This window comes from Theropithecus gelada, chromosome 16 (genome assembly GCF_003255815.1).
Source record: "Theropithecus gelada isolate Dixy chromosome 16, Tgel_1.0, whole genome shotgun sequence".
NCBI lineage: Eukaryota > Metazoa > Chordata > Mammalia > Primates > Cercopithecidae > Theropithecus > Theropithecus gelada.
The window spans coordinates 28,175,588-28,198,873 of NC_037684.1; the positions used below are offsets into that span (position 1 = coordinate 28,175,588).

The 23,286-nt window shown below is 47.1% G+C and overlaps 1 protein-coding gene across 3 annotated transcripts in view; it reads left to right on the forward strand.

Annotated features, from left to right (window-relative positions):
- The window catches only part of CASC3 (CASC3, exon junction complex subunit), a 41,633-nt gene extending 23,056 nt beyond the window's left edge, over nucleotides 1–18,577 (forward strand). For 2 of the 3 annotated variants that reach the window (XR_003116311.1, XR_003116312.1), the window contains exons 4-13: nucleotides 7,095–7,253; nucleotides 7,343–7,494; nucleotides 8,069–8,245; nucleotides 8,887–9,575; nucleotides 12,635–12,699; nucleotides 13,921–14,035; nucleotides 14,278–14,845; nucleotides 15,748–15,870; nucleotides 16,023–16,084; nucleotides 16,855–18,577. Coding sequence is in view for 1 of the 3 variants with exons in the window: in XM_025363732.1 (XP_025219517.1) it covers nucleotides 7,095–7,253; nucleotides 7,343–7,494; nucleotides 8,069–8,245; nucleotides 8,887–9,575; nucleotides 12,635–12,699; nucleotides 13,921–14,035; nucleotides 14,278–14,376; nucleotides 14,631–14,845; nucleotides 15,748–15,870; nucleotides 16,023–16,046 (1,818 nt within the window). In the remaining 2 variants the exon portion in view is untranslated. The remainder of the gene's footprint in view (nucleotides 1–7,094; nucleotides 7,254–7,342; nucleotides 7,495–8,068; nucleotides 8,246–8,886; nucleotides 9,576–12,634; nucleotides 12,700–13,920; nucleotides 14,036–14,277; nucleotides 14,846–15,747; nucleotides 15,871–16,022; nucleotides 16,085–16,854) is intronic. The other variant, XM_025363732.1, reaches the window with a different exon arrangement.
- The last annotated feature ends 4,709 nt before the right edge of the window (nucleotides 18,578–23,286 follow it).

Here is a 23,286-nt window from a genome sequence, read left to right on the forward strand (position 1 = left end):
GTGTTAGCCAGGATGGTCTCGATCTCCTGACCTCGTGATCCACCCGTCTCGGCCTCCCAAAGTGCTGGGATTACAGGCTTGAGCCACCGCGCCCGGCCTTGAGTTAGTTTTTATATGTGGGGTAAAGTAAGGGTCTAATTTCATTCTTTTGCATGTGACGATTTTGGTCAAGGACTGGGGTATTTATACGTAAGGTTTTGTTTGTTTTGTTTTTTTTGAGGTGGAGTCTTATTCTGTCATCCAGGCTGGAGTTCAGTTGCGCTTTCTTGGCTCACTGCAACCTCCGTCTCCCGGGTTCAAGTGATTGTCCTGCCTCAGCCTCCCAGGGAGCTAGGATTACAGGCATGAGCCACCATGCTCAGCTAATTATATTTTATTTTTTTATTTTTTTATTTTTTATTTTTTGAGACGGAGTCTCGCTCTGTCGCCCAGGCTGGAGTGCAGTGGCCAGATCTCAGCTCACTGCAAGCTCCGCCTCTTGGGTTTACGCCATTCTCCTGCCTCAGCCTCCCAAGTAGCTGGGACTACAGGCGCCCGCCACCTCGCCCGGCTAGTTTTTTGTACTTTTTAGTAGAGACGGGGTTTCACCGTATTAACCAGGATGGTCTCGATCTCCTGACCTCGTGATCCGCCCATCTCGGCCTCCCAAAGTGCTGGGATTACAGGCTTGAGCCACCGCGCCCGGCCTCAGCTAATTATATTTAAGGTTTTGAAAGTGGAGCAGTTTTACTTATAATAAAGCATAGCAGTTCTAGGTAAAACTGGTTTGGAGTATAGCCATGGAAATGGATGGCTGATGTGCAGGTGAAGACTGACCTCAGTGCTAAAGTCTTCTAGTCAGCGACAGGTAGGCCTGTGGCCTCGGAGGAGCCAGGGTTTATTAAAATGAGGCTACAAGAGTTAGATCTGGAAGAGACATTTAGAATAAGGATACCAACCCCATCTCTTAGTCTGAAATATGTGGGAAGAAGTGGAAGAATAAACTAAAACTTCTGTATTAGAATGTTTCAAAGGAAGCAGTTCCTTCAGTTCCTTCAGGGTAGAGCTAGTAAGAATTGGAAAGAGTACACTGAAGTGGTGGGTGATGTAGGGGAGTTTGTCTCCTCTGGAAAAGAGTTTTGATGACATCCCTTTGCCAAAGTAGTGTGACCGTGTGGTAGCACCTTGGCTTCAGTTAGACTAAGCTTTGACTAATTTGGAGCCTCCTCAGCACTATGCTATTTGTATCTGTTCTGCCCTGGAAACAAAATTAGTTTTTCACTTGAAATAAAGTTGCCTCATTTGACATCCTACCACAGATCAGAGGGTGGAGCATAAAACAAGGTTTCCTTATTAATCATGTGATAATGCTATTTAAAGGTATTTGAATTAAGTCAGTATGTGTGTGTAGGGAGGTGGAGAATTAAAATCACATGCACCAAGTTATTGTAATTTCTGCTTGAAAATCTTCAGGGAACATAGAATCAAGGAAAGAACTGAATGACTGCCACCTACCCATCCCAGTCTTGAGGAGGGTCTTCATGTAATTAAGGGAAATGGGAAGAATCAATGGTGCTTGGTTGTTTTTTTTTTTTTTTTTTTTTTTTGAGACGGAGTCTCGCTCTGTCACCCAGGCTGGAGTGCAGTGGCCGGATCTCAGCTCACTGCAAGCTCCGCCTCCCGGGTTCACGCCATTCTCCTGCCTCAGCCTCCCGAGTAGCTGGGACTACAGGCGCCTGCCACCTCGCCCGGCTAAGTTTTTTGTATTTTTAGTAGAGACGGGGTTTCACTGTGTTAGCCAGGATGGTCTCGATCTCCTGACCTCGTGATCCGCCCGTCTCGGCCTCCCAAAGTGCTGGGATTACAGGCTTGAGCCACCGCGCCCGGCCTGGTGCTTGGTTGTTAAAAAGCTATAGGTAAAGGCTTGATTCTGATAGTGTGGATATAGTCAAACAGTCTCCCTCTATTCGGTTACCTTTCTGGGAATCCTAACCCAAAATACTCAAGGCGAAAATAGTTGAACAACATGGGAGTTAAGAGTGCCTATCCTGTCTGGGTACAGTCGCTCATGCTTCTAATCCGAGCACTTTAGGGGGCCAAGGCAGGAGGATCACTTGAGTCCAAGAGTTTGAGACTAGCCTGGACAAAAAAGCAAGACCCTGTCTCTACAAAAAAAAAAAAAAGGACAAAAATTAGCTGGGCATGATGGCACATGCCTGCAGTCCCAGCTACTCAGGAGGCTGAGGCAGAAGGATCACTGGAGCCCAGGTGTTTGAGGCTGCTGCAAGCCTTGATCACACCACTACACTCTACCCTGAGTGATACAGCGAGACCCCATCTGTTAAAAAAAAATAAAAGGGGGCTGGGTGTGGTGGCTCACGTCTGTAATCCCAGCACCTCAGGAGGCCGAGGTGGGTGGCTTGCCTGAGCTCGGGACTTTGAGACCAGCCTGGGCAACATGGTGAAACCCTGTCTCTACTAAAGTACAAAAATTGGCCAGGAGTGGTGGCGCACACCTGTAGTCCCCGCTACTCAGGAGGCTGAGGCATAAGAATTGCTTGAACCCAGGAGGTGGAGGTTGCAGTGAGCTGAGATCATGCCATTGCACTCCAGCCTGGGCGACAGAGCAAGACTCTGTCTCCAAAATAAATAAATAATAAATATAAAGGACACATATCCCTGTGCAGTAAGAATTCCAAGTATAATTTTTGACTCCCCCCAACTACTAAGTCAACTGGAAGCCTTACCAATAACATAAACAGTCAGTGAATACGTATTTTGTATGTCTATTGTGTACTGTACTCTTACAATAAGTAAGCTAGAGAAAAGAAAATATTATTAAGAAATCATATTCACTATTAAGGAAACATTATTCAGTGGAAGTGGATCATCATAAAGGTCTTCATCATCTTTGTGTTGAGTAGACTTCAGAAGAGGAGGGGTTGATCTTGCTGCCTTGGGTGACAGAGGCAGTGGAAGGAGAGGCAGGCATTACTTGCTGTAACTTTTATTGAAAAAAATTTGCGTAGAAGTGGACCTGAGTGGTTCAAACCCCTTGTTCCAGGGTCAACTATACCCAGATGCTGAGCAGGGAAAAACGAGGAAGAGGGATTAATTGGCTTGTCTGGGCCAATCAGGCTGACTCAGCTCTATTTGAAAAGATGGCAGGCCGGGCGCGGTGGCTCAAGCCTGTAATCCCAGCACTTTGGGAGGCCGAGATGGGCGGATCACGAGGTCAGGAGATCGAGACCATCCTGGCAAACACAGTGAAACCCCGTCTCTACTAAGAAATACAAAAAAAAAATAGCCGGGCGAGATGGCGGGCGCCTGTAGTCCCAGCTACTCGGGAGGCTGAGGCCGGAGAATGGCGTGAACCCGGGAGGCGGAGCTTGCAGTGAGCTGAGATCCGGCCACTGCACTCCGGCCTGGGCGACAGAGCGAGACTCCGTCTCAAAAAAAAAAAAAAAAAAAAAAAAAAAAAAAAAAAAAAAGAAAAGATGGCAGAAACTTAGAGTTTGAGAGCTTCTCAATCAGGAATTCAGGAATCCCACATTGAGCCTCTTTGACCAGATTATTGGGGCCAACCTGAGTCTTGAGTGACAGGGCAGTCTGGTTCAGGTCAAGTATCAGACCCAGTAGGAGAGTGAGAGACCAGTATACATACATCTACCAGGTTTCAGATGTAACCCATCAATGAGGACACCACCACCTTTCCTTGAAACCATTTCTCTGTGTTCTCGTAGGCCTCCCTAGCCATAGCTCTGCCTCCTTAGGTCCAAGTCTGGGGAGGACAAGGAGAGGAGAGTAACTCTACTGTAAAGCCAGTTCCCTTGTCATGAGCCTTAGCTGCTGCCTTTTCCTACCTAGAACTAGCCACACATCCATTTCCTGGCCCTTTCTAATGGCCTAATGATCCTTTGTGTGTAGACCCAGCACTTTCTCTGTCATGAACAGTGTTACCCAATCTTGATGTGGTAAAAGAGGGAAGAAGATAGTAAAAAGGAAAGAGAGAGAGAGCACTTGGACTAATTTTTTTCGTTTCTGAAATGCGATGGTTGTACAAGTTGTCCTCTAAGGTTTTTTAGGTCAAATTTTTGTAATTATGTGATTCTGGATAGTTTCTGACTGCAGGAATTTCCTGCTGCAGACAACTAGTACTCATAGGCATCAAAAAATGTAAGCCACTATTTTCCAACTTGAGGATAACAGCGCATTGGGAAATTATAGAGTCATTATCAAGAGTTTGCACATCTGGTTGGGCGCAGTGGCTCATGCCTGTAATCCTAGCACTTTGGGAGGCTGAGGCAGGAGGTTCGCTTGAGCTCAGAAGTTTGAGGCCAGCCTGGGTAATGTGGTGAAACTCTTGTCTCTACAAAAAAATACAAAAATTAGTTGGGCATGGTGGTGTACATCTGTAGTCCCAGCTACTTGTGGGGGCTGAGGTGGGAGGATTACTTGAGCCCAGGAGGTCAAGGCTATAGTCAGTTGAGATCACGCCACTGCACTCCAGCCTGGGCGACAGAGTGAGACCCTGTCTCAAAAAAGTTTGCACATCTACTCATTCAGTTCTCGTTATCTATAGACTAAAATATACATCGCCCCCCTTATGTATTACTATTTTTGAATATATGTAAATTAATAAAATGTAAACTTAAAGTGTTACTGAATGTATAACAGTTTGTTGTTTTTTGTTTGTTTTTGAGACAGTCTCTGCTGCACAGGCTGGAGTGCAGTGGGGCGATCTTGGTTCGCTGCAACCTCTGCCTCCCAGGTTAAAGTGATGCTCCTCCCTCAGCCTTCCGAGTAGCTGGGACTACAGGCACTCAATTTGTTGTGTTTTGGTTTTTTTGTTTGGTTGGTTGGTTTTCTTTTTTTGGAGACAGGGTCTCGCCCTGTTGCTCAGGCTGGAGTGCAGTGGCACAATTATGGCTCACTGCAACCGCTACCTCCTGGGCTGAAATGATCTCACACCTCAGCCTCCCAAGTTACTGGGACTACAGGCGCACGCCACCACTCCTGGTGAAGTTTTTTTTTTTGACAGGGTCTCACTCTTTCGCCCAGGCTGGTATGCAGTGGTGCTATCTTGGCTCACTGCAACCTCCACCTCCTGGGTTTAAGCAATACTCTTGCCTCAGCCTCCCAAATAGCTGAGATTACAGGTTCATGCCACCATGTCTGGCTAATTTTTGTATTTTTAGTAGAGACAAGGTTTCACCATGTTGACCAGGCTGGTCTTAAACTCCTGACCTCGAGTGATCCACCTGCCTCGGCCTCCCAGAGTGTTGGGATTACAGGCATGAACCACTACATCCAGCCTGGCAATTGTTTGTCATTGCATGTTTTCTCAGTGAATATCTCATGGGGATCCATGAAAACTTTTAGATCTTTTTTTTTTTTTTTTTTTTTTTTTTGAGACGGAGTCTCGCTCTGTCGCCCAGGCTGGAGTGCAATGGCTGGATCTCAGCTCACTGCAAGCTCCGCCTCCTGGGTTTACGCCATTCTCCTGCCTCAGCCTCCCGAGTAGCTGGGACTACAGGCACCCGCCTCTGCGCCCAGCTAATTTTTTGTATTTTTAGTAGAGATGGGGTTTCTTTTTTTTTTTTTTTTTTTTAATTCTTTTTTTTGAGACGGAGTCTCGCTCTGTCACCCAGGCTGGAGTGCAGTGGCCGGATCTCGGCTCACAGCAAGCTCCGCCTCCTGGGTTCACGCCATTCTCCTGCCTTAGCCTCTCGAGTAACTGGGACTACAGGCGCCCGCCATCTCGCCCGGCTAGTTTTTTGTATTTTTTAGTAGAGACGGGGTTTCACCATGTTAGCCAGGATGGTCTCGATCTCCTGACCTCGTGATCCGCCCGTCTCGGCCTCCCAAAGTGCTGGGATTACAGGCTTGAGCCACCGCTCCCGGCCAAGATGGGGTTTCACCGTGGTCTCGATTTCCTGACCTTGTGATCCGCCCACCTCGGCCTCCTAAAGTGCTGGGGTTACAGGTGTGAGCCACCATGCCTGGCCTGTTCTGTTTTTTTGAGACGGTGTTTTGCTCTTGTCACCCAGGCTGGAATGCAGTGGCACAATCTTGGCTCACTGCAGCCTCCCGCCTCCTGGCTAATTTTTGTATTTTTAGTAGAGACAGGGTTTTGCCATTTTGACCAGGCTGGCCACGAACTCCTGACCTCAAGTGATCCTCCCGCCTCAGCCTCCCAAAGTGCTGGGATTATAGGTGTAAGCCCCTGCGCCCAGCCTGCCACTTTTAATAATTCTTGCATGTGTTCTAGGAAAACCTATGTGGATATATATGTGTGTATGTGTGTATTTTTTTAATGTGATTTTTAAAAATAGCGTTTTTTTTATTATTATTATTTTTTGCAACAGAGCCTTACTCTGTTGCCCAGGCTGAAGTGCAGTGGTGCAATCTCTGCTCACTGCAACCTCTGCCTCCCTGGTTCAAATGATTTTCCTGCCTTAGCCTCCCAGTTAGCTGGGATTACAGGTGCCTGCCACCATGTGTGGCTTATTTTTGTATTTCTAGTAGAGGTGGGGTTTTGCCATGCTGACCAGGTTGGTCTCGCACTCCTGATCTCAGGTGATCTGCCTGCCTCGGCCTCCCAAAGTGTTGGGATTACAGGCATCAGCCACCGTGCCCAGCCAAAATAGGATCTTTATCTTCTGGAAATATGGGTAAGAATATTGATTTGTTTGCTTTTCAGTTCTGTGTTGTACTAAAAATTTAATCAATAAATGTATTCCTAAAGAGCAGAAAATTGAAATGCAGCCGGGCACGGTGGCTCACTCCTGTAAACCCAGCACTTTAGGAGGCCAAGGCAGGCGGATCGTGAAGTCAGGAGTTTGAGACCAGCCTGGCCAACATGGTGAAACCCGGTCTCCACTAAACATACAAAAATTAGCCAGGCGTGGTGGTGGGTGCCTGTAATCCCAGCTACTTGGGAGGCTGAGGCAGGAGAATTGCTTGACCCTGGGAGGCAGAGGTTTCAGTGAGCCGAGATTGTACCACTGCATTCCAGCCTGAGTGACAGAGACTCCATCCTGGGAGGGGGCGAGGTGGGAATTAAAATGCTGTTCAGATCTTATCTGCATCACTGACAGGGAAACTTTTTTCAGGGTGAAGAAGGAGAATACAGTGAAGAGGAAAACTCCAAAGTGGAGCTGAAATCAGAAGCTAATGATGCTGTTAATTCTTCAACAAAAGAAGAGAAGGGAGAAGAAAAGCCTGACACCAAAGGCACTGTGACTGGAGAGAGGCAAAGTGGGGACGGACAGGTCAGTACATTCCACAGTCCTCCATTTTAGAGGCTGGAATAGGGATTATTGAGTCTGGAAGAGTAAGGATCCCTTTATCTGTCCTCTAGGAGAGCACAGAGCCTGTGGAGAACAAAGTGGGTAAAAAGGGCCCTAAGCATTTGGATGATGATGAAGATCGGAAGAATCCAGCATACATACCTCGGAAAGGGCTCTTCTTTGAGCATGATCTTCGAGGGCAAACTCAGGAGGAGGAAGTCAGGTAAAAGCCACTTGCTGCTGCCGCTGTCTAACATGTATTTTAGACATGTAGGTCAGGTACTTTGCTAAATGCTTTGCCTGTATTTCATTTATTACAGGCATTTTAAGATAAGTATTATGATTATCCTTCTTGTACAAATGAGGAAAGTGGGCTTAGAATATTTGGTAATTCTTGGTGAGGCAGCTAAGATGCAGACCTAGGGCAGTCTGTTTCCAGAACTCATCTTCTCTTAATTATTCTACTTTTTCTTTTCTTAATCTGAGGCGTAAGGCCTCTGAGAAGTGAAGTACTTGCATAGGCTGCCTTTTAGGAGAAAGGAGATGTTTTTCAAAGGTACTGAATGGCATGAAATGAAGTCCTTTTCTCATTTCTATGTCTGTTGTATTTGAGCCCAGCAGGCTCTGAGGTTCTGTGATTCACACTTGCTTAGGGGAGGCCTGTTTTTTATAATCTCTTTGGGATGATGAGACTACGTGAAGTTCCTATTGTCCCCCTGCCTGACCCGTTTTGTTCATGAACATCTCTACTTGGAGAATTCTGCTGACCCAAGACACTTTTCCTTCATTTTATCCAGACCCAAGGGGCGTCAGCGAAAGCTATGGAAGGATGAGGGTCGCTGGGAGCATGACAAGTTCCGGGAAGATGAGCAGGCCCCAAAGTCCCGACAGGAGCTCATTGCTCTTTATGGTTATGACATTCGCTCAGCTCATAATCCTGATGACATCAAACCCCGAAGAATCCGGAAACCCCGGTGAGGCATTTTAGAACATAGACTGGGCTAGGCATGGTGGCTTACAGTGGCTTACACCTGGAATCCCAGCACTTTGGGAGGCTGAGGCAGGAGGATTGCTTGAGGCCAGGAGTTCAGGACTAGCCTGGAGAACATAGTGAGACCCTGTCTCCAAAAAAAAAGGAAAAAAAAAAAAAAAATAGACCATAGACTATAGATATATTTTAGAGAGAACTCTCTTGCTTTGCTTTTCTTTCTCTCTCTCTGTCTTTCTTTCTTTCTTTCTTTCTGTCTCTCTCTCTCTCTCTTTCTTCCTCTTCTCTCCTTCCTTCTTTCTTTCTTTATTTTGAGACAAAATAAAGAGTTCAGTGGCATGTTCTCGGTTCACTGCAACCTCCACCTCCCGGGTTTGAGTGATTCTCCTGCTTCAGCCTCCTCAGTAGCTGGGATTACAGGCATGTACCATCACGATCAGCTAATTTTTGTATTTTTAGTAGAAATGGGGTTTCACTGTATTAGCCAGGCTGGTCTCAAACTCCTGGCCTCAAGTGATCTGCCCGTCTTTCTTGATCTCCCAAAGTGCTGGGATTACAGGCCTGAGCCACCGTGCCCAGCCTCCTTTTGTTAATTTCTTAACAGTTTCTTCATTCCATTTTTTGTAGATATGGGAGTCCTCCACAAAGAGATCCAAATTGGAATGGTGAGCGGCTAAACAAGTCTCATCGCCACCAGGGTCTTGGGGGTACCCTACCACCAAGGACATTTATTAACAGAAATGCTGCAGGTACTGGCCGCATGTCTGCACCCAGGAATTATTCTCGATCTGGGGGCTTCAAGGAAGGTCGTGCTGGTTTTAGGCCTATGGAAGCTGGGGGGCAGCATGGTGGCCGGTCTGGCGAGACTGTTAAGCATGAGACTAGTTACCGGTCACGGCGCCTAGAGCAGACTCCTGTGAGGGATCCATCTCCAGAAGCAGCAGATGTTCCAGTGCTTGGCAGTCCTGAGAAGGAAGAGGCAACCTCAGAGACACCAGCTGCTGCTCCTGATACTGCACCACCAGCCCCTGACAGGCCCATCGAAAAGAAATCCTATTCCCGGGCAAGAAGAACCCGAACCAAAGTTGGAGATGCAGTCAAGCTTGCAGAGGAGGTGCCCCCTCCTCCTGAAGGACTGATCCCAGCACCTCCAGTCCCAGAAACCACCCCAGCTCCACCTACTAAGACTGGGAACTGGGACGCTCCAGTGGATTCTACTACAGGTGGACTTGAGCAAGATGTGGCACAACTAAATATAGCAGAACAGAATTGGAGTCCGGGGCAGCCTTCTTTCCTGCAACCACGGGAACTTCGAGGTAGGTGTCATAGAACTGGTGGCTACCTTTTTCCCGTTTGCATCATCAGGTTTGGGGCATGGGACTTCTGTCTCGGGAATGTGTCTGACAAATGTCTACTTTTTCTCTTTTGTTTTTTTTTTTTGAGACGGAGTTTCACTCTTTCGCGCAAGCTAAATTCAGTGGCGCAATTTTGGCTCACTGCAACCTTTGCCTCCCAGCTTCACCGTGTTAGCCAGGATGGTCTCGATCTCTTGACCTTGTGATCCGCCCGCCTCAGCCTCCGAAAGTGCTGGGATTACAGGCGTGAGCCACCGTGCCGGGCCTTTTTTTGTATTTTTATTTATTTATTTGTTTTGAGATTTATTTGTTTCTGTATTTTTGTTGTTTGTTTTGAGATGGAGTCTCGCTCTGTCGCCCAAGCTAGATGCAGTGGCACGATCTCGGCTCACTGTAACCTCCACCTCTGGGTTCAAGTGATTCTCCTGCCTCAGCCTCCCGAGTAGCTGGGAGTACAGGTGTGCACCACCACGCTGGGCTAATTTTTGTATTTTTAGTAGAGACAGGGTTTCACCATGTTGGCCAGGATGGGCTCGATCTCTTGACCTCGTGATCCACCCACCTTGGCTTCCCAAAGTGCTGGGATTACAGGGGTGAGCCACAGCCACCCTGCCTGGCCCCTTTCTTTTTTTTTTTTTTTTTTTTGGTGACAGAGTCTTGCTCTGTTGCCCAGACTGGAGTGCAGTGGTACGATCTCAGCTCACTACAACCTCTGCCTCTGGGGCTCAAACAATTCTCCTGCCTCAGCTTCTTGAGTAACTGGGATTACAGGCTCACACCACCACACCTGGCTAATTTTTGTATTTTTCGTAGAGATGGAGTTTCATTATGTTGGCCAGGCTGGTCTCAAACTCCTGACCTTAAGTGATCCACCCATCTCGGCCTCCCAAAGTGCTGGGGTTACAGGCGTGAGCCACTGCACCTGGCCCCAGCTAATTTTTAAAAATTTTTTTGTAGTGACGGGGTCTCGCTGTGTTGCCCAGGCTGGTCTTGAACTCCTGGGCTCAGGTGATCCTCCTAAAGCGCTGGGATTACAGGTGGAAGACACTGCACCTGCCCAGTCATCATTGAGCCTCCTGAGTACAGGATCCTTTTCCACAAAAAGTAGAAGAAGACAACGTTATTATTTGAGCTAATGTTTAAATGTTTGAAGGCAAAAATTTATTCAGTTGAATTTTGATCAAGATCTTCTCTAATATCTTTGAAAGGCAAGCTTCCCTTATTTCCTTAATCTTCTAGAGACAGATTGCCCAATAGAACTTTCTGTAATGATTGTACTTTTATGTTTTTGTTGTTGTTGTTATTTATTTATTTATTTATTTATTTTTATTTTTATTTTTATTTTTTGAGACGGAGTCTGGCTCTGTAGCCCAGGCTAGAGTGCAGTGGCCGGATCTCAGCTCACTGCAAGCTCCGCCTCCCAGGTTCACGCCATTCTCCGGCCTCAGCCTCCCGAGTAGCTGGGGCTACAGGCGCCAGCCACCTCGCCCGGCTAGTTTTTTGTATTTCTTAGTAGAGACGGGGTTTCACCGTGTTAGCCAGGATGGTCTCGATCTCCTGACCTCGTGATCCACCCGTCTCGGCCTCCCAAAGTGCTGGGATTACAGGCTTGAGCCACCGCGCCCGGCCACTGTTATTTATATAGATATAGTATTTTTTGTTTGTGTTTTTTAGATGGGGTCCCATTTTGTCACCCAGGCTGGAGTCTGGAGTGCAGTAGCGTAACCTTGGCTCACTGCAACCTCCGCCTCCAGGGCTCAAGCAATCCTCCCATTTCAGCCTTCTCAGTAGCTAGGATCATGAGCACACATCATTACACCTGGCTGATTTTTTTATTTTTTGGAAAGACGGGGTTGTTTCTCATTGTGTTTTCCAGGCTGGTCTTGAACTCCTGGGCTCAAGCAGTTCTCCTACCTCTGCCATCCCAGAGTGCTGGGATTATAAGCATGAGCCACTGCACCCAGCTGGAATTGAACTTTTAATTAATTGAAACCTAAGTGTCCATGTTTGGCTAGTGGATATCATACTGGGCAGCATAGTTTTAGAGTGTAAGACCTACATATTACCCATTTTGCCTGTTCGGGTTTGTCTTTCTCCACCCAGATAGATCGAAGGATCTTTCCTTAGTCTGAAATCTATCTTAAATATTGGAACTCCTCATTTGGAGTTATAGCGCCCTTCTTACTATTGGAGGACAATCTCTAGAACATTCCTTTTTGTCTTGAGTCATTTTAGCCAGAGGAGAATCTCCTCTCAAACTTCCAACCTAGATCCCTGTGAATGGGATGTAATCAAGTAGATTTACAAAACATCCCTCCCTTGTCCGGCCGTTGCTCAGGAACTCTTGGGCTGAGATTTTTCAGTATGTCGGATAATGTAATGTACTAATTATAATCTCCCAATGATTCTATGCAGGGAACAGTTTGATAGGAAAAATTTGAACTTGATTTTCTTTATTGAAGTCATTTTATTTTTCATGTTCAAGGGCTTTATCGCTATATTAAGATGGCAGACAGTGGGGACAAATTTCTAAATGTTGGTGTAGACAGAAAGCAGAGATAGTTTATAGAGAATTTTATTAATTAAAAGAAAAAAGGCAGCCGGGCGCGGTGGCTCAAGCCTGTAATCCCAGCACTTTGGGAGGCCGAGGCGGGTGGATCACGAGGTCAGGAGATCGAGACTATCCTGGCTAACATGGTGAAACCCCGTCTCTACTAAAAATACAAAAAAAAACTAGCCGGATGTGGTGGCGGGCGCCTGTAGTCCCAGCTACTTGGGAGGCTGAGGCGGGAGAATGGCGTGAACCCGGGAGGCGGAGCTTGCAGTGAGCTGAGATCACGCCACTGCACTCCAGCCTGGGAGACACAGCGAGACTCCGTCTCAAAAAAAAAAAAAAAAAGAAAAAAAAAAAGAAAAAAGGCATTCCTCATGTTGACACTTAAACCTGTTTCTTGATAGTATCTTTGAGTCCCACTCACATATGTCTGATCTGCAGAAGTAACTTTTTTGGTGTATTACAGGTATGCCCAACCATATTCACATGGGAGCAGGACCTCCACCTCAGTTTAACCGGATGGAAGAAATGGTACAGAAGGGGAAAAGGGTAGATGGGGGAGGGAGCTGCCTGTTACACAGCTTGTTCATTGTTTAAACCAAGATAAGGTTTCTTTTTGTTTGTTTGTTTTTGTTTTTGTTTTTTTTCTTTTGAGACGGAGTCTCGCTCTGTTGCCCAGGCTGGAGTGCAGTGGCTGGATCTCAGCTTACTGCAAGCTCCCGCCTCCCGGGTTTACGCCATTCTCCTGCCTCAGCCTCCCGAGTAGCTGGGACTACAGGCGCCCGCCACCTTGCCCGGCTAGTTTTTTGTATTTTTTAGTAGAGATGGGGTTTCACCAGGTTAGCCAGGATGGTCTCGATCTCATGACCTCGTGATCCGCCCATCTCGGCCTCCCAAAGTCCTGGGATTACAGGCTTGAGCCACCGCACCCGGCCTTTTTTTTTTTTTTTGGAGATGGAGTCTTACCTTGTTGCCTAGGCTAGAGTGCAGTGATGGGATCGCAGCTCACTGCAAGCTCTGCCTCCCGGGTCCGAGTTCAAGCAATTCTCCTGCCTCAGCCTCCCAAGTAGCTGGCATTACAGGAACATGCCATCATGCCCAGATAATTTTTGTATTTTTAGTAGAGATGGGGTTTCACCATGTTGACCAGGCTGGTCTGGAACTCCTGACCTCGTGATCTACCACGCCCGGCTAAGATAAAGTCAGTTTTTCCATTGATTATGCATGTTTATTTTAATTTGGATTTCAGAAATGTAAGGTAGAAGGTTTAGGTTCAAATCTTTTTTTTTTTTTTTTTTTTTTTTTGAGACAGAGTCTTGCTTTGTGGCCCAGGCTGGAGTGCAGTGGCGTGATCTCGGCTCACTGCAAGCTCCGCCTCCCAGGTTCTCACCGTTCCCCTGCCTCAGCCTCCTGAGTAACTGGTACTACAGGCACCTGCCACCACGCCCGGCTAATTTCTTTGTATTTTTAGTAGAGACGGGGTTTCACCATGTTAGCCAGGATGGTCTTGATCTCCTGACCTCATTATCTGCCTGACTCAGCCTCCCAAAGTGCTGGGATTACAGGCGTGAGCCACCACGCCTGGCCCTAGGTTCAAATCTTGTTATCTTTCATTATTTTTCAGCTCACTTTGCAAATACCCATTAAACACCTGCCATGTACCAAGTTGTTTTTCAACACCTAAAGGAAGGTAGAACTTGACATGAGAGCCCTCTAGAATTCTTATTGTTTAGGCCTCTTTCTTTGTCTCAGGGCGTCCAGGGTGGTCGAGCCAAACGCTATTCATCCCAGCGGCAAAGACCTGTGCCAGAGCCCCCCGCCCCTCCAGTGCATATCAGTATCATGGAGGGACATTACTATGATCCACGTGAGTTTTTTCTTATTGTTGGGGTACTTTTCTTGGCAGTGTGAAGTGAAGTAAGACACTAGGCTCCTGGCTCCTGAATTTCTCTTCTGACCTCTCATAGTGGTTATCAAACATTGTCTGGTTGCTGTTTTCTTCGCATGGAATATTGAGAACATCTTTTAAAGGGCTTGGGGAACAAGGAGACTTGTCCATGTGATGTGAAGAGTAAGGGTTTATGAGAGTCCCAATGTGATATCTTACAGTGCAGTTCCAGGGACCAATCTATACCCATGGTGACAGCCCTGCCCCGCTGCCTCCACAGGGCATGCTTGTGCAGCCAGAAATGCACCTTCCCCACCCAGGTAAGTTTAGTGTCTCTGCTTGTATGCTTCCAGTACCTGAGGATATATGTTGGGAGCACCACAAACCCTATCCTCCTGAGTTCTGTGCTGCTAGCCTGGGAGTCTGGCCATCCTGGCTGCGTTGGCAACAAATTCCTCTTGTATCCATCCTGAGGACTTCCATCCTGAGCCTGATTATACTGAGCAGTCCAGCCAGGCCATCCTATGAAAATGATGTTACTTTATTTTTCAGTTTTTTTCTTCTCCTTATCCAGGTTTACATCCCCACCAGACACCAGCTCCTCTGCCCAATCCAGGCCTCTATCCCCCACCAGTGTCCATGTCTCCAGGACAGCCACCACCTCAGCAGTTGCTTGCTCCTACTTACTTTTCTGCTCCAGGCGTCATGAACTTTGGTAATCCCAGTTACCCTTATGCTCCAGGGGCACTGCCTCCCCCACCGCCGCCTCATCTGTATCCTAATACACAGGTGAGATGGCTAATGATCATGTTTTTCTAGATACATATTCTTTAATTCAGACAGGAATGTGGTATGGGGAGAATGCTAAAGGAATTTGAGAGAACATTTCAGTGCCACTGATTTGTATTGACGCTAAGACGCCTCTTAGTGGTCAGGAGCTGGAAATGCAGCTTATGTAATGCCCATCATCTTTATTCTTTTCAGTTTTTTTCTCTGTCGCCCAGGCCTGTAGTGCAGTGGCATGATCTCAGTTTACTGCAACCTCCACCTCTTGGGTTCAAGCGATTCTCCTGCCTCAGCCTCCCGAGTAGCTGGGATTACAGCGCCTGCCACCACGCCCGGCTAATTTTTGTATTTCTAGTAGAGACGGGGTTTCACCATGTTGGCCAAGCTGGTCTCAAACTCCTGACCTCAACCGATCCACCTGCCTCAGCCTCCGAAAGTGCTGGGATTACAGGCATGAGCCACCGCACCCAGCGTTCAGTTTCTTTAATGGTGTTTCTTTCCTGTGTTCTGGTACTTCATAGGTGGCAATACCTGCTTTTCACTCTATTGCATAAAGAAGCTGTATTCTACTCCTTATCACCCCGCCTCTGTCCTGCTTAACTTCCACCACATTGACATAATCAAGTATCTGTAGTGTCGCTACTGAACTCAGCCTTTTCCAATTGTCAGCTGATGTTAAGAATTAGAGAAAGCTGGGCAGTACTTTGAAGAAATAAAAACCAGAGCAAAATAATGACGAATTAAGGCAAAAATGAATAGTCACTTTATTTTGAAGGGTGGGCAGATCAGATATTTTTAAAATTATAAATTCCCCAGTACTCTTGTGGATGAATAATATTTCCTGTTCATCATAGGTTGGATGAATTCATTCCTAACTTTTTCTTCTCCTGGCTTGTGGGGTCCAGGCCCCATCACAGGTATATGGAGGAGTGACCTACTATAACCCCGCCCAGCAGCAGGTGCAACCAAAGCCCTCCCCACCACGGAGGACTCCCCAGCCAGTCACCATCAAGCCCCCTCCACCTGAGGTATGAGAGCTCCTTCCCATACTTAATGCACATGCTCCGTCAGTGGGCTTTCCTTCTCCCCAGAGGATTTCCCTCATTTTTCTGGGTGTGTTTCTCTGGAAAACAGTCTTTTTGGTATGACCTGATAACAAATTCCAACTTTATTATTTCAGGTTGTAAGCAGGGGTTCCAGTTAATATGAGTTTCTGAATATTTTAAATCTTATCATATAAAAGTAAGTGCACAACTTACTGTGAATATTCTTAAAACTAATGCTTACACTTGCTTAACAAACAAAAATCACTAATTAATGCTTTTTTTTTTTTTTGAGATGGAGTCTCAGTCCGTTACCCAGGCTGGAGTGCAGTGGCACAATCTCAGCTCACTGCAACCTCCATCTCCTGAGTTCAAGCATTGCTCTTGCCTCAGCCTCCTGAGTAGCTAGGATTATAGGCATGCACGACCACACCTGACTAGTTTTTGTATTTTTAGTAGAAATGGGGTTTCACCATATTGGCCAGGCTGATCTTGAACTCCTGACCTCAGGTGATCCTCCTGCCTTGGCCTCCCAAAGTGCTGGACTTACAGGCGTGAGCCACCCCGCCTGGCTTCTAATTAATGCTTTAAATGATAATAATCATGGGATATCTCAGGAGGCTTAAAGGAGTCCTGAAATTTGCCAGTTTGTTTGTGTGGCAAGTGTATGGGGCAGGGTTGAAGTAGAAACGACTGTTACATGACAATTTTCAATTTAGAAGCTACAAGGAAAAAATACAGGAAGGCAGTAAAGGAAAAGGGAAATCTAAATTTGAGATATTATAGCAGAAAAAACCAGTTCTAAAGATCATAGAGGAGAAAGACGGGGGGTTTTGTTGCTTTTGTTTTGTTTAAGGACATTACTTAATACACATTATTTAGAAATGTGGCTTTTTGTAAACAGCTTGTAAATGCCCAGACGGCCCACTAACACTTTGGTGGTTCTTCCCTTTTTCCAACCCCTGTCAGAACGGCAGAGGTGAGAACTCAGGAGAGAAGAGAAATACAGCTGGCTATCTACTACCTGAAGGGCTTCAAAGATATAGGTTATGGCTTCTACCAGCAAACAGCTGAAAGAGGAGGACCCCTGCCTTCCTCTAAAGACAGGCTCTGGAGAGAGGGAGAAACAAGTGGACCTCGTCCCATCTTCACTCTTCACTTGAGTTGGCTGTGTTCGGGGGAGCAGAGCCAGACAGCCCCAAGCTTCTGAGTCTAGATCCAGAAGCCCATGTCTTCTGCTGTTCTTCACTTTCTTCCGGGAAATTGAAGTGTCTTCTGTTCTCAAGGAAGCTCCTTCCTGTTTGTTTTGTTTTCTAAGATGTTCATTTTTAAAGCCTGGCTTATCCTTAATATTATTTTAGTTTTTTCTCTTTGTCTCTGTTTCTTGCTCTCCCTGCCTTTAAATGAAACAAGTCCATTCTTCTGGTTTGCTAGCCCCTCTGGATTCCCTTTTGATTCTTCCCTGTATCCCAGATAATGGAGAATGTATCAGCCAGCCTTCCTCACCAAGGCTAAAAAGACCTGGCCTTTCACTTTTAGTTGGCGTTTGTTATCCTCTTGTATACTTGTATTCCCTTAACTCTAACCCTGTGGAAGCATGGCTGTCTGCACAGAGGGTCCTATTGTGCGGAAAAGCTCAGAGTAGGTGGGTAGGAGTCCTTCTCTTTGACTTAGGTTTTTAGGAGTCTGAGCATCCATCAGTACCTGTACTATGGTGGACTTCTGTTCTCTGCTGAGGGCAAATACCCTACTGTGGGGAGAGATGGCAAACCAGATGCTTTTGTGAGAAAGGGATGGTGGAGTGAGAGCCTTTGCCCTTAGGGGTGTGTATTCACATAGTCCTCAGGGCGCAGTCTTTTGAGGTAAGTGGAATTAGAGGGCCTTGCTTCTCTTCTTTCCATTCTTGCTACACTCCCTTTCCAGTTGCTGTGGACCAGTGCATCTCTTTAAAGGCAAATATCATCCAGCAAGCAGTCTACCCCATCCTTTGCAATTGCTCTTCTCCACGTCTTCTCTGCTACAAGTGTTTTAGATGTTACTACCTTATTTTCCCCGAATTCTACTTTTGTCCTTGCAAACAGAAGATACTACACCTGGGCTTAAGGCCTAAGGAAGCCAGTCACCTTCTGGGCAAGGGCTCCTATCTTTCCTCGCTATCCATGGCACTAAACCACTTCTCTGCTGCCTCTGCGGAAGAGATTCCTATTACTGCAGTACTTCTGTCCGCCAGGGGTAACTTGGCCACTGTCCCTGTCCTTCTACAGAACCTGAGGGCGAAGATGGTGGCTGTGTCTCTCCCCGGTAATGTCACTGTCTGTTTTTATTCCTTCCCTCTAGCAGCTGGCCTAACCACTCGAGTCACAGGTGTGGTGTGGAGAGCGGGGAGGGGCATTTAATCTGTAACCCCCAAGGAGGAAATAACTAAGAGATTCTTCCAGGGGTAGCTGGTGGTTGTGCCTTTTGTAGGCTGTTCCCTTTGCCTTAAACCTGAAGATGTCTCCTCAAGCCTGTGGGCAGCATGCCCAGATTCCCAGACCTTAAGACACTGTGAGAGTTGTCTCTGTTGGTCCACTGTGTTTAGTTGCAAGGATTTTTCCATGTGTGGTGGTGTTTTTTGTTACTGTTTTAAAGGGTGCCCATTTGTGATCAGCATTGTGACTTGGAGATAATAAAATTTAGACTGTAAACTTGGCTCTCTTGCCAATGTTTTGCATGAGTCTTGATTTGGGAGGGAGGGAAGAGGACTCCCTAATTCCCCCACAGGGTCACGGTCACAACTCAGGTCAGCCCAGATTTGTGAAACAGAAGCCCAGAGAGATGAGGAGCCCCTTTGAGGCCATAAATGTGTCTGCATTCCCCATCAGTTATCTTTTTTAACCACATAGATTACCAGGATATCATGCCATCCCTTAGATTGGAAGTGTCAGGGACAGAGAAGCAGAGAGATGCTGCTTATTCACATGAGCATCTAGTATTCTTTATGGCTTCCTTTGTGTTTGGCAAGTAAGTTTCCCAAGGTAATATGCCATCAGATGTCAGTATAACTATACCAAGTCCTGGGCTGGGGGAAGTATTGGTATAGCTTTCTTGAAAAGTAAAGATGCCGACACTCAAGTATTAAGGACCACAGTCTTAGGGAGACGATCGGGTCAGGTAAGGGGAAGGGAAATTTTTTTTTTTTTTTTTGTATTTTTAGTAGAAATTTTTGTATTTTTTGTACAAAAAAAATTATATTTTTAGTAGAAATGGGGTTTCACCATGTTGGCCAGGCTGGTCTTGAACTCCTGACCTCAGGTGATCCACCTGCCTTGGCCTCCCAAGGCCAAGTTGGAGTCTGTGTTCTTAATGTCCTTGCCAGTGACTCTCCACCCTACCAGATCCAGTGTCACTTTTTTTTTTTTTTTTTTTTTTCCTGAGACAGTCTTGCTCTGTCACCCAGGCTGGAATACAGTGGCACGATCATAGGTAGCTACAGCCTGGAGCTCCTACGTTCAAGCAATCCTCCTGCCACAGCTTCCCAAACAGCTGTGACTACAGGCCCACACCACCATGCCCAGCTAATTTTTTTTGTTTGTTTTTAGTAGAGTCGAGGTCTCACTGTGTTACCCAGGCTGGTCTGGAACGCCTAGGTTCAAGTGATCCTCCTGCCTTAGCCTCCTAGAGTGCTGGGATTACATGTGCAAGCCACCACACCCAGCCCCAATGTTCCTTTCTTAATAACAAATGTTTTGCAACACTAATCCCAAAGTGAAATTAACAGATAATATGACCTACCTGGACACAAGGTTTCAAAAAACAAATCAACTGTGGGTCATGTTTCAGTTTACCTAGTCCACTTGGCCTTTGATGCTTAGAGGGCAGTTCCTACCTTTGAAGTGACTTTTTCCTCTGGGTGGGATGGAAGTTTACTACAGAGGCTATCCCTGGTATGGGAGAGCAATTTTCATATGGAGCTGGCAGCATTTGTTGGGTTTCACAAATCCATACGCTGGAGGCATGGATGTCATACTGCATCTTTTTTTTTTTTTGGTCTTGCTCTATTGCCCAGACTGGAGTGCAATGGCACAATCCTGGCTCACTGCAGCTTTGACCATCTGGGCTCAAGCAATCCATCCACCTCAGCCTCTCAAGTAGCTGGAACCACAAGCATGCACCACCACACCTAGCTAATTTTTTTATTTTTTATTTTTGTAGAGACAGGGTCATTGAATTCCTGGGCTCAAGTGATCCTCCTGTCTGGGCTTCCCAAAGTGCTGGGATTACAGGCTTGAGCTGCTGTGCCCAACTATTGTACATCTTATAAAGACAGATGGGACTTCCCCATCCCTTGGTGCTGGTGCCACAGCCAGAGTACTGTGACTTTCCTGACCCACATTCCTAATTCCTTTTTTTTTTTTTTTTATACTGAGTCTCACTCTGTCACCCAGGCTGGAGTGCAGTGTCACGATCTTGGCTCACTGCAGCCTCCGCCTCCCGGGTTCAAGTGATTGTTTTGTCTCAGCCTCCCAAGTAGCTGGGATTACAGGCGCCCGCCACCACGCCTGGCTACTTTTTTTCCGTATTTTTAGTAGAGATGGGGTTTCACCATGTTGGCCACGTTGGTCTCAAATTCCTGGCCTCAGGTGATTGGCTCAGCTCAGCCTCCCAAAGTGCTGGGATTATAGGCGTGACCCACCGCTCTGGGCCCCTAACTCCTCTTTAAATCGTGTCAGTTTGCTTCTCTTCCCCACAGTGTGATGAGTGACTGTAGGCCTGATCTCCCAGGGTCATGCAAAAAATGCCAACCAGCCTTGGGGTGGGTTACTGGCAGGAGGTTTGAGTGTTGGATGCTTCCCCTTTACCCTTGCTTCTTGCTTCCCCAGTCCTTCAGTTAGACCCTAGTGCTCTCTCTGTTGCCCTGGTAACCAGCTCTGCAAGAAGAAACTCTCACTCAGCAAAGCCCCCAGGTTCTATCCTCCCATCCTGCCTCTGGGTGGTCAGAAAGAAGAGGGTGTGTAAGCAGCAGACAGATAGCCTTAGGTGGCCCTGCCCGGTCCCCTTGTAGAAGTCCATGGGCTGGGCCCTCAAGGCTTTTTCGCCCCTATCTCATAGTTATTATTCATACCACCCTGCCTTCCTCTTTATTTCTTCCATAAGCGGCTGCAAATGCCCTGCCAACCCTCTTCCCCTTCAGGGTCAGCACATAGGCCTGCAAACTTGTGGGCAACTCAGAGCACCAAAGACTTGGAATTCCAAAGTCAACTCCCAGTATCTGCAGTCCACTTGGGTTGAACTGTCCCTCTAGGGCAGTGATTTTCAATCCTGGCCATTTGTGTCATGTGAGGAGCTTTTTAAATACCATAAGCCTTGGCCCTGGTTCAGAAATCTGATTTAAGTGGTCTGAGATACGGCCTAGGCATCAGTGCTTTTTTTTTTTTTTTTTTTTTTTTTTTTTGGACACAGTCTTGCTCTTGTTGCCAAAGCTGGAGTGCAGTGGCACGATCTCCGCTCATTGCAGCCTCTGCCTCCCGGGTTCAAGTGATTCTCCTGCCTCAGCCTCCTGAGTAGCTGGGATTACAGGCACCCACCACCATGCCCAGCAAATTTTTGTATTTTTAGTACAGACAGGGTTTCACTATGTTGGCCAGACTGGTCTCAAACTCCTGACCTCATGATGCACCTTCTCGGCCTCCCAAAGTGCTGGGATTATAGGCGGGAGCCGCTGCGCCTGGCTAGTATTTTTTTTTAAATATGGAGTCTCTCACCCAGACTATAGTGCAGTAGCATGATAACAGCTCACTGCAACCTTCACCTCCCAGGTTCAAGCGATCCTTCCGCCTCAGCCTCTAGAGTAGCTGGGATTAAAGGTGTGTGCCACCATGCCCGGCTAATTTCTTTTTGTATTTTTAGTAGAGATGGGGTTTCACCATGTTGGTCAGGCTGGTCTTGAACTCATGACCTCAAGTGATCTGCCCGCCTTAGTTTCCCAAAGTGTTGAGATTACAGGCGTGAGCCACCACGCCCAGTCGGCATCAATATTTCTGAGAAGCTTCCCTGTGATTCCAGTGTGTAGTCAGGGTGAAAACCACCGCCACTCCAGGAGGACCATGACTTGATGCTGGCTCTCCTCACTGATTCAAAATGTTGAACTTAGTCTCTGCCTGATGTCCTTGAGCATTTGGGGGAGTGCTGGGGTCCTGTGTCCCAAGCTTCTAGCTTCCAGAAGTCTTTCAGTCCCTTTTATTTTCAACCCCCCACACCCTTCACACTCCCCAATTCGCCCTTCCTAACCAACAATTCCCAAATCCTGCCCAGAGAGAAGGTTACCAAGGCAACCGGCTTAATCTGGTAACTGTGGCATGTGCTGGGAGAGAAGCCCTTCCCTCTTCCTATTCAGTTCATAAAATGCTACCTGGGGAGCTCCAACCCATTCCAGCCACTTTCCCCTTTCAAGCCCGGGGATATTGGGGTGTCCAATAAGGGGAGCACAGGAAGCTGATACTCAGACCTCTGATACAGCTTCTTAGTCAAAATTGTGCACTGTCGTCTTTTTACTGTTTCCAAATCCACAAACAGATGGGTGTGCAAAGCTTTATTTCTGTGAACACATGCTCTAGCACACATGGGAACAGATATGCACATACATTGATACGTATGTCGTACACACCCTGTTGAGTTTTACTACCACTCCCAGCCATTAGCATTCCTGTCCCTGCCTGGTTGGTGCTTGGTAAACAGGGGTGGGGCATTGTCTAGAGAGCCTCAACCCACCCGGAACCTGCTGCCACTCTCCGCGCCTAGTAAGTCTAACCTGGATGTTCTCACACTTAACATGGCTTTACGCTGCCCTCCCCCCCCTTCTGGGGCAGCATATCCTTAAGGACAGAATGCTCCTGGCGTGGGCATCAGGAGTAAGGATTACTTGGAGTGCTAATTTGGCACCACTTTTCCCACTCCATGGCTATGTACACTTGGGCTCTGTGCTTAATGATAGTTGGCAGTTCTGGGGCTTGTCACCTGTCTCCATGGCCCTGCTTCCTTCTGCTGCCAGCTGGGCCCAGGTGCCCTTGTGCTCCTGGTCTCCTCCCCACTGCCTATTATCCCCTCCTCACCCCAGCTAGACCTGCCACAACCTGCTGCTCCCTGCCTGGCTCCTACCTGCCTGCCAGTACCTGCCCACAGACCAGGCCCACACCACCTATGGTGCCCTACCAGAGAGGACAGATGGGCACCGCCTCCAGTGGCAATGCTAATTCACCCGAGGCCTTCCCAGCCCTTCTCACAGAAGGAAGATAAAGTCCACATATTCCTGTGAGTATGGGAAAGGTGCACACTCATGGGTTCAGCAATCTTTAGGCCTGACTTGGGTACACAGGTAGTTGAGTCAAGGTGTCCAGGTCACAGACCTGTCCTGACTTTGAA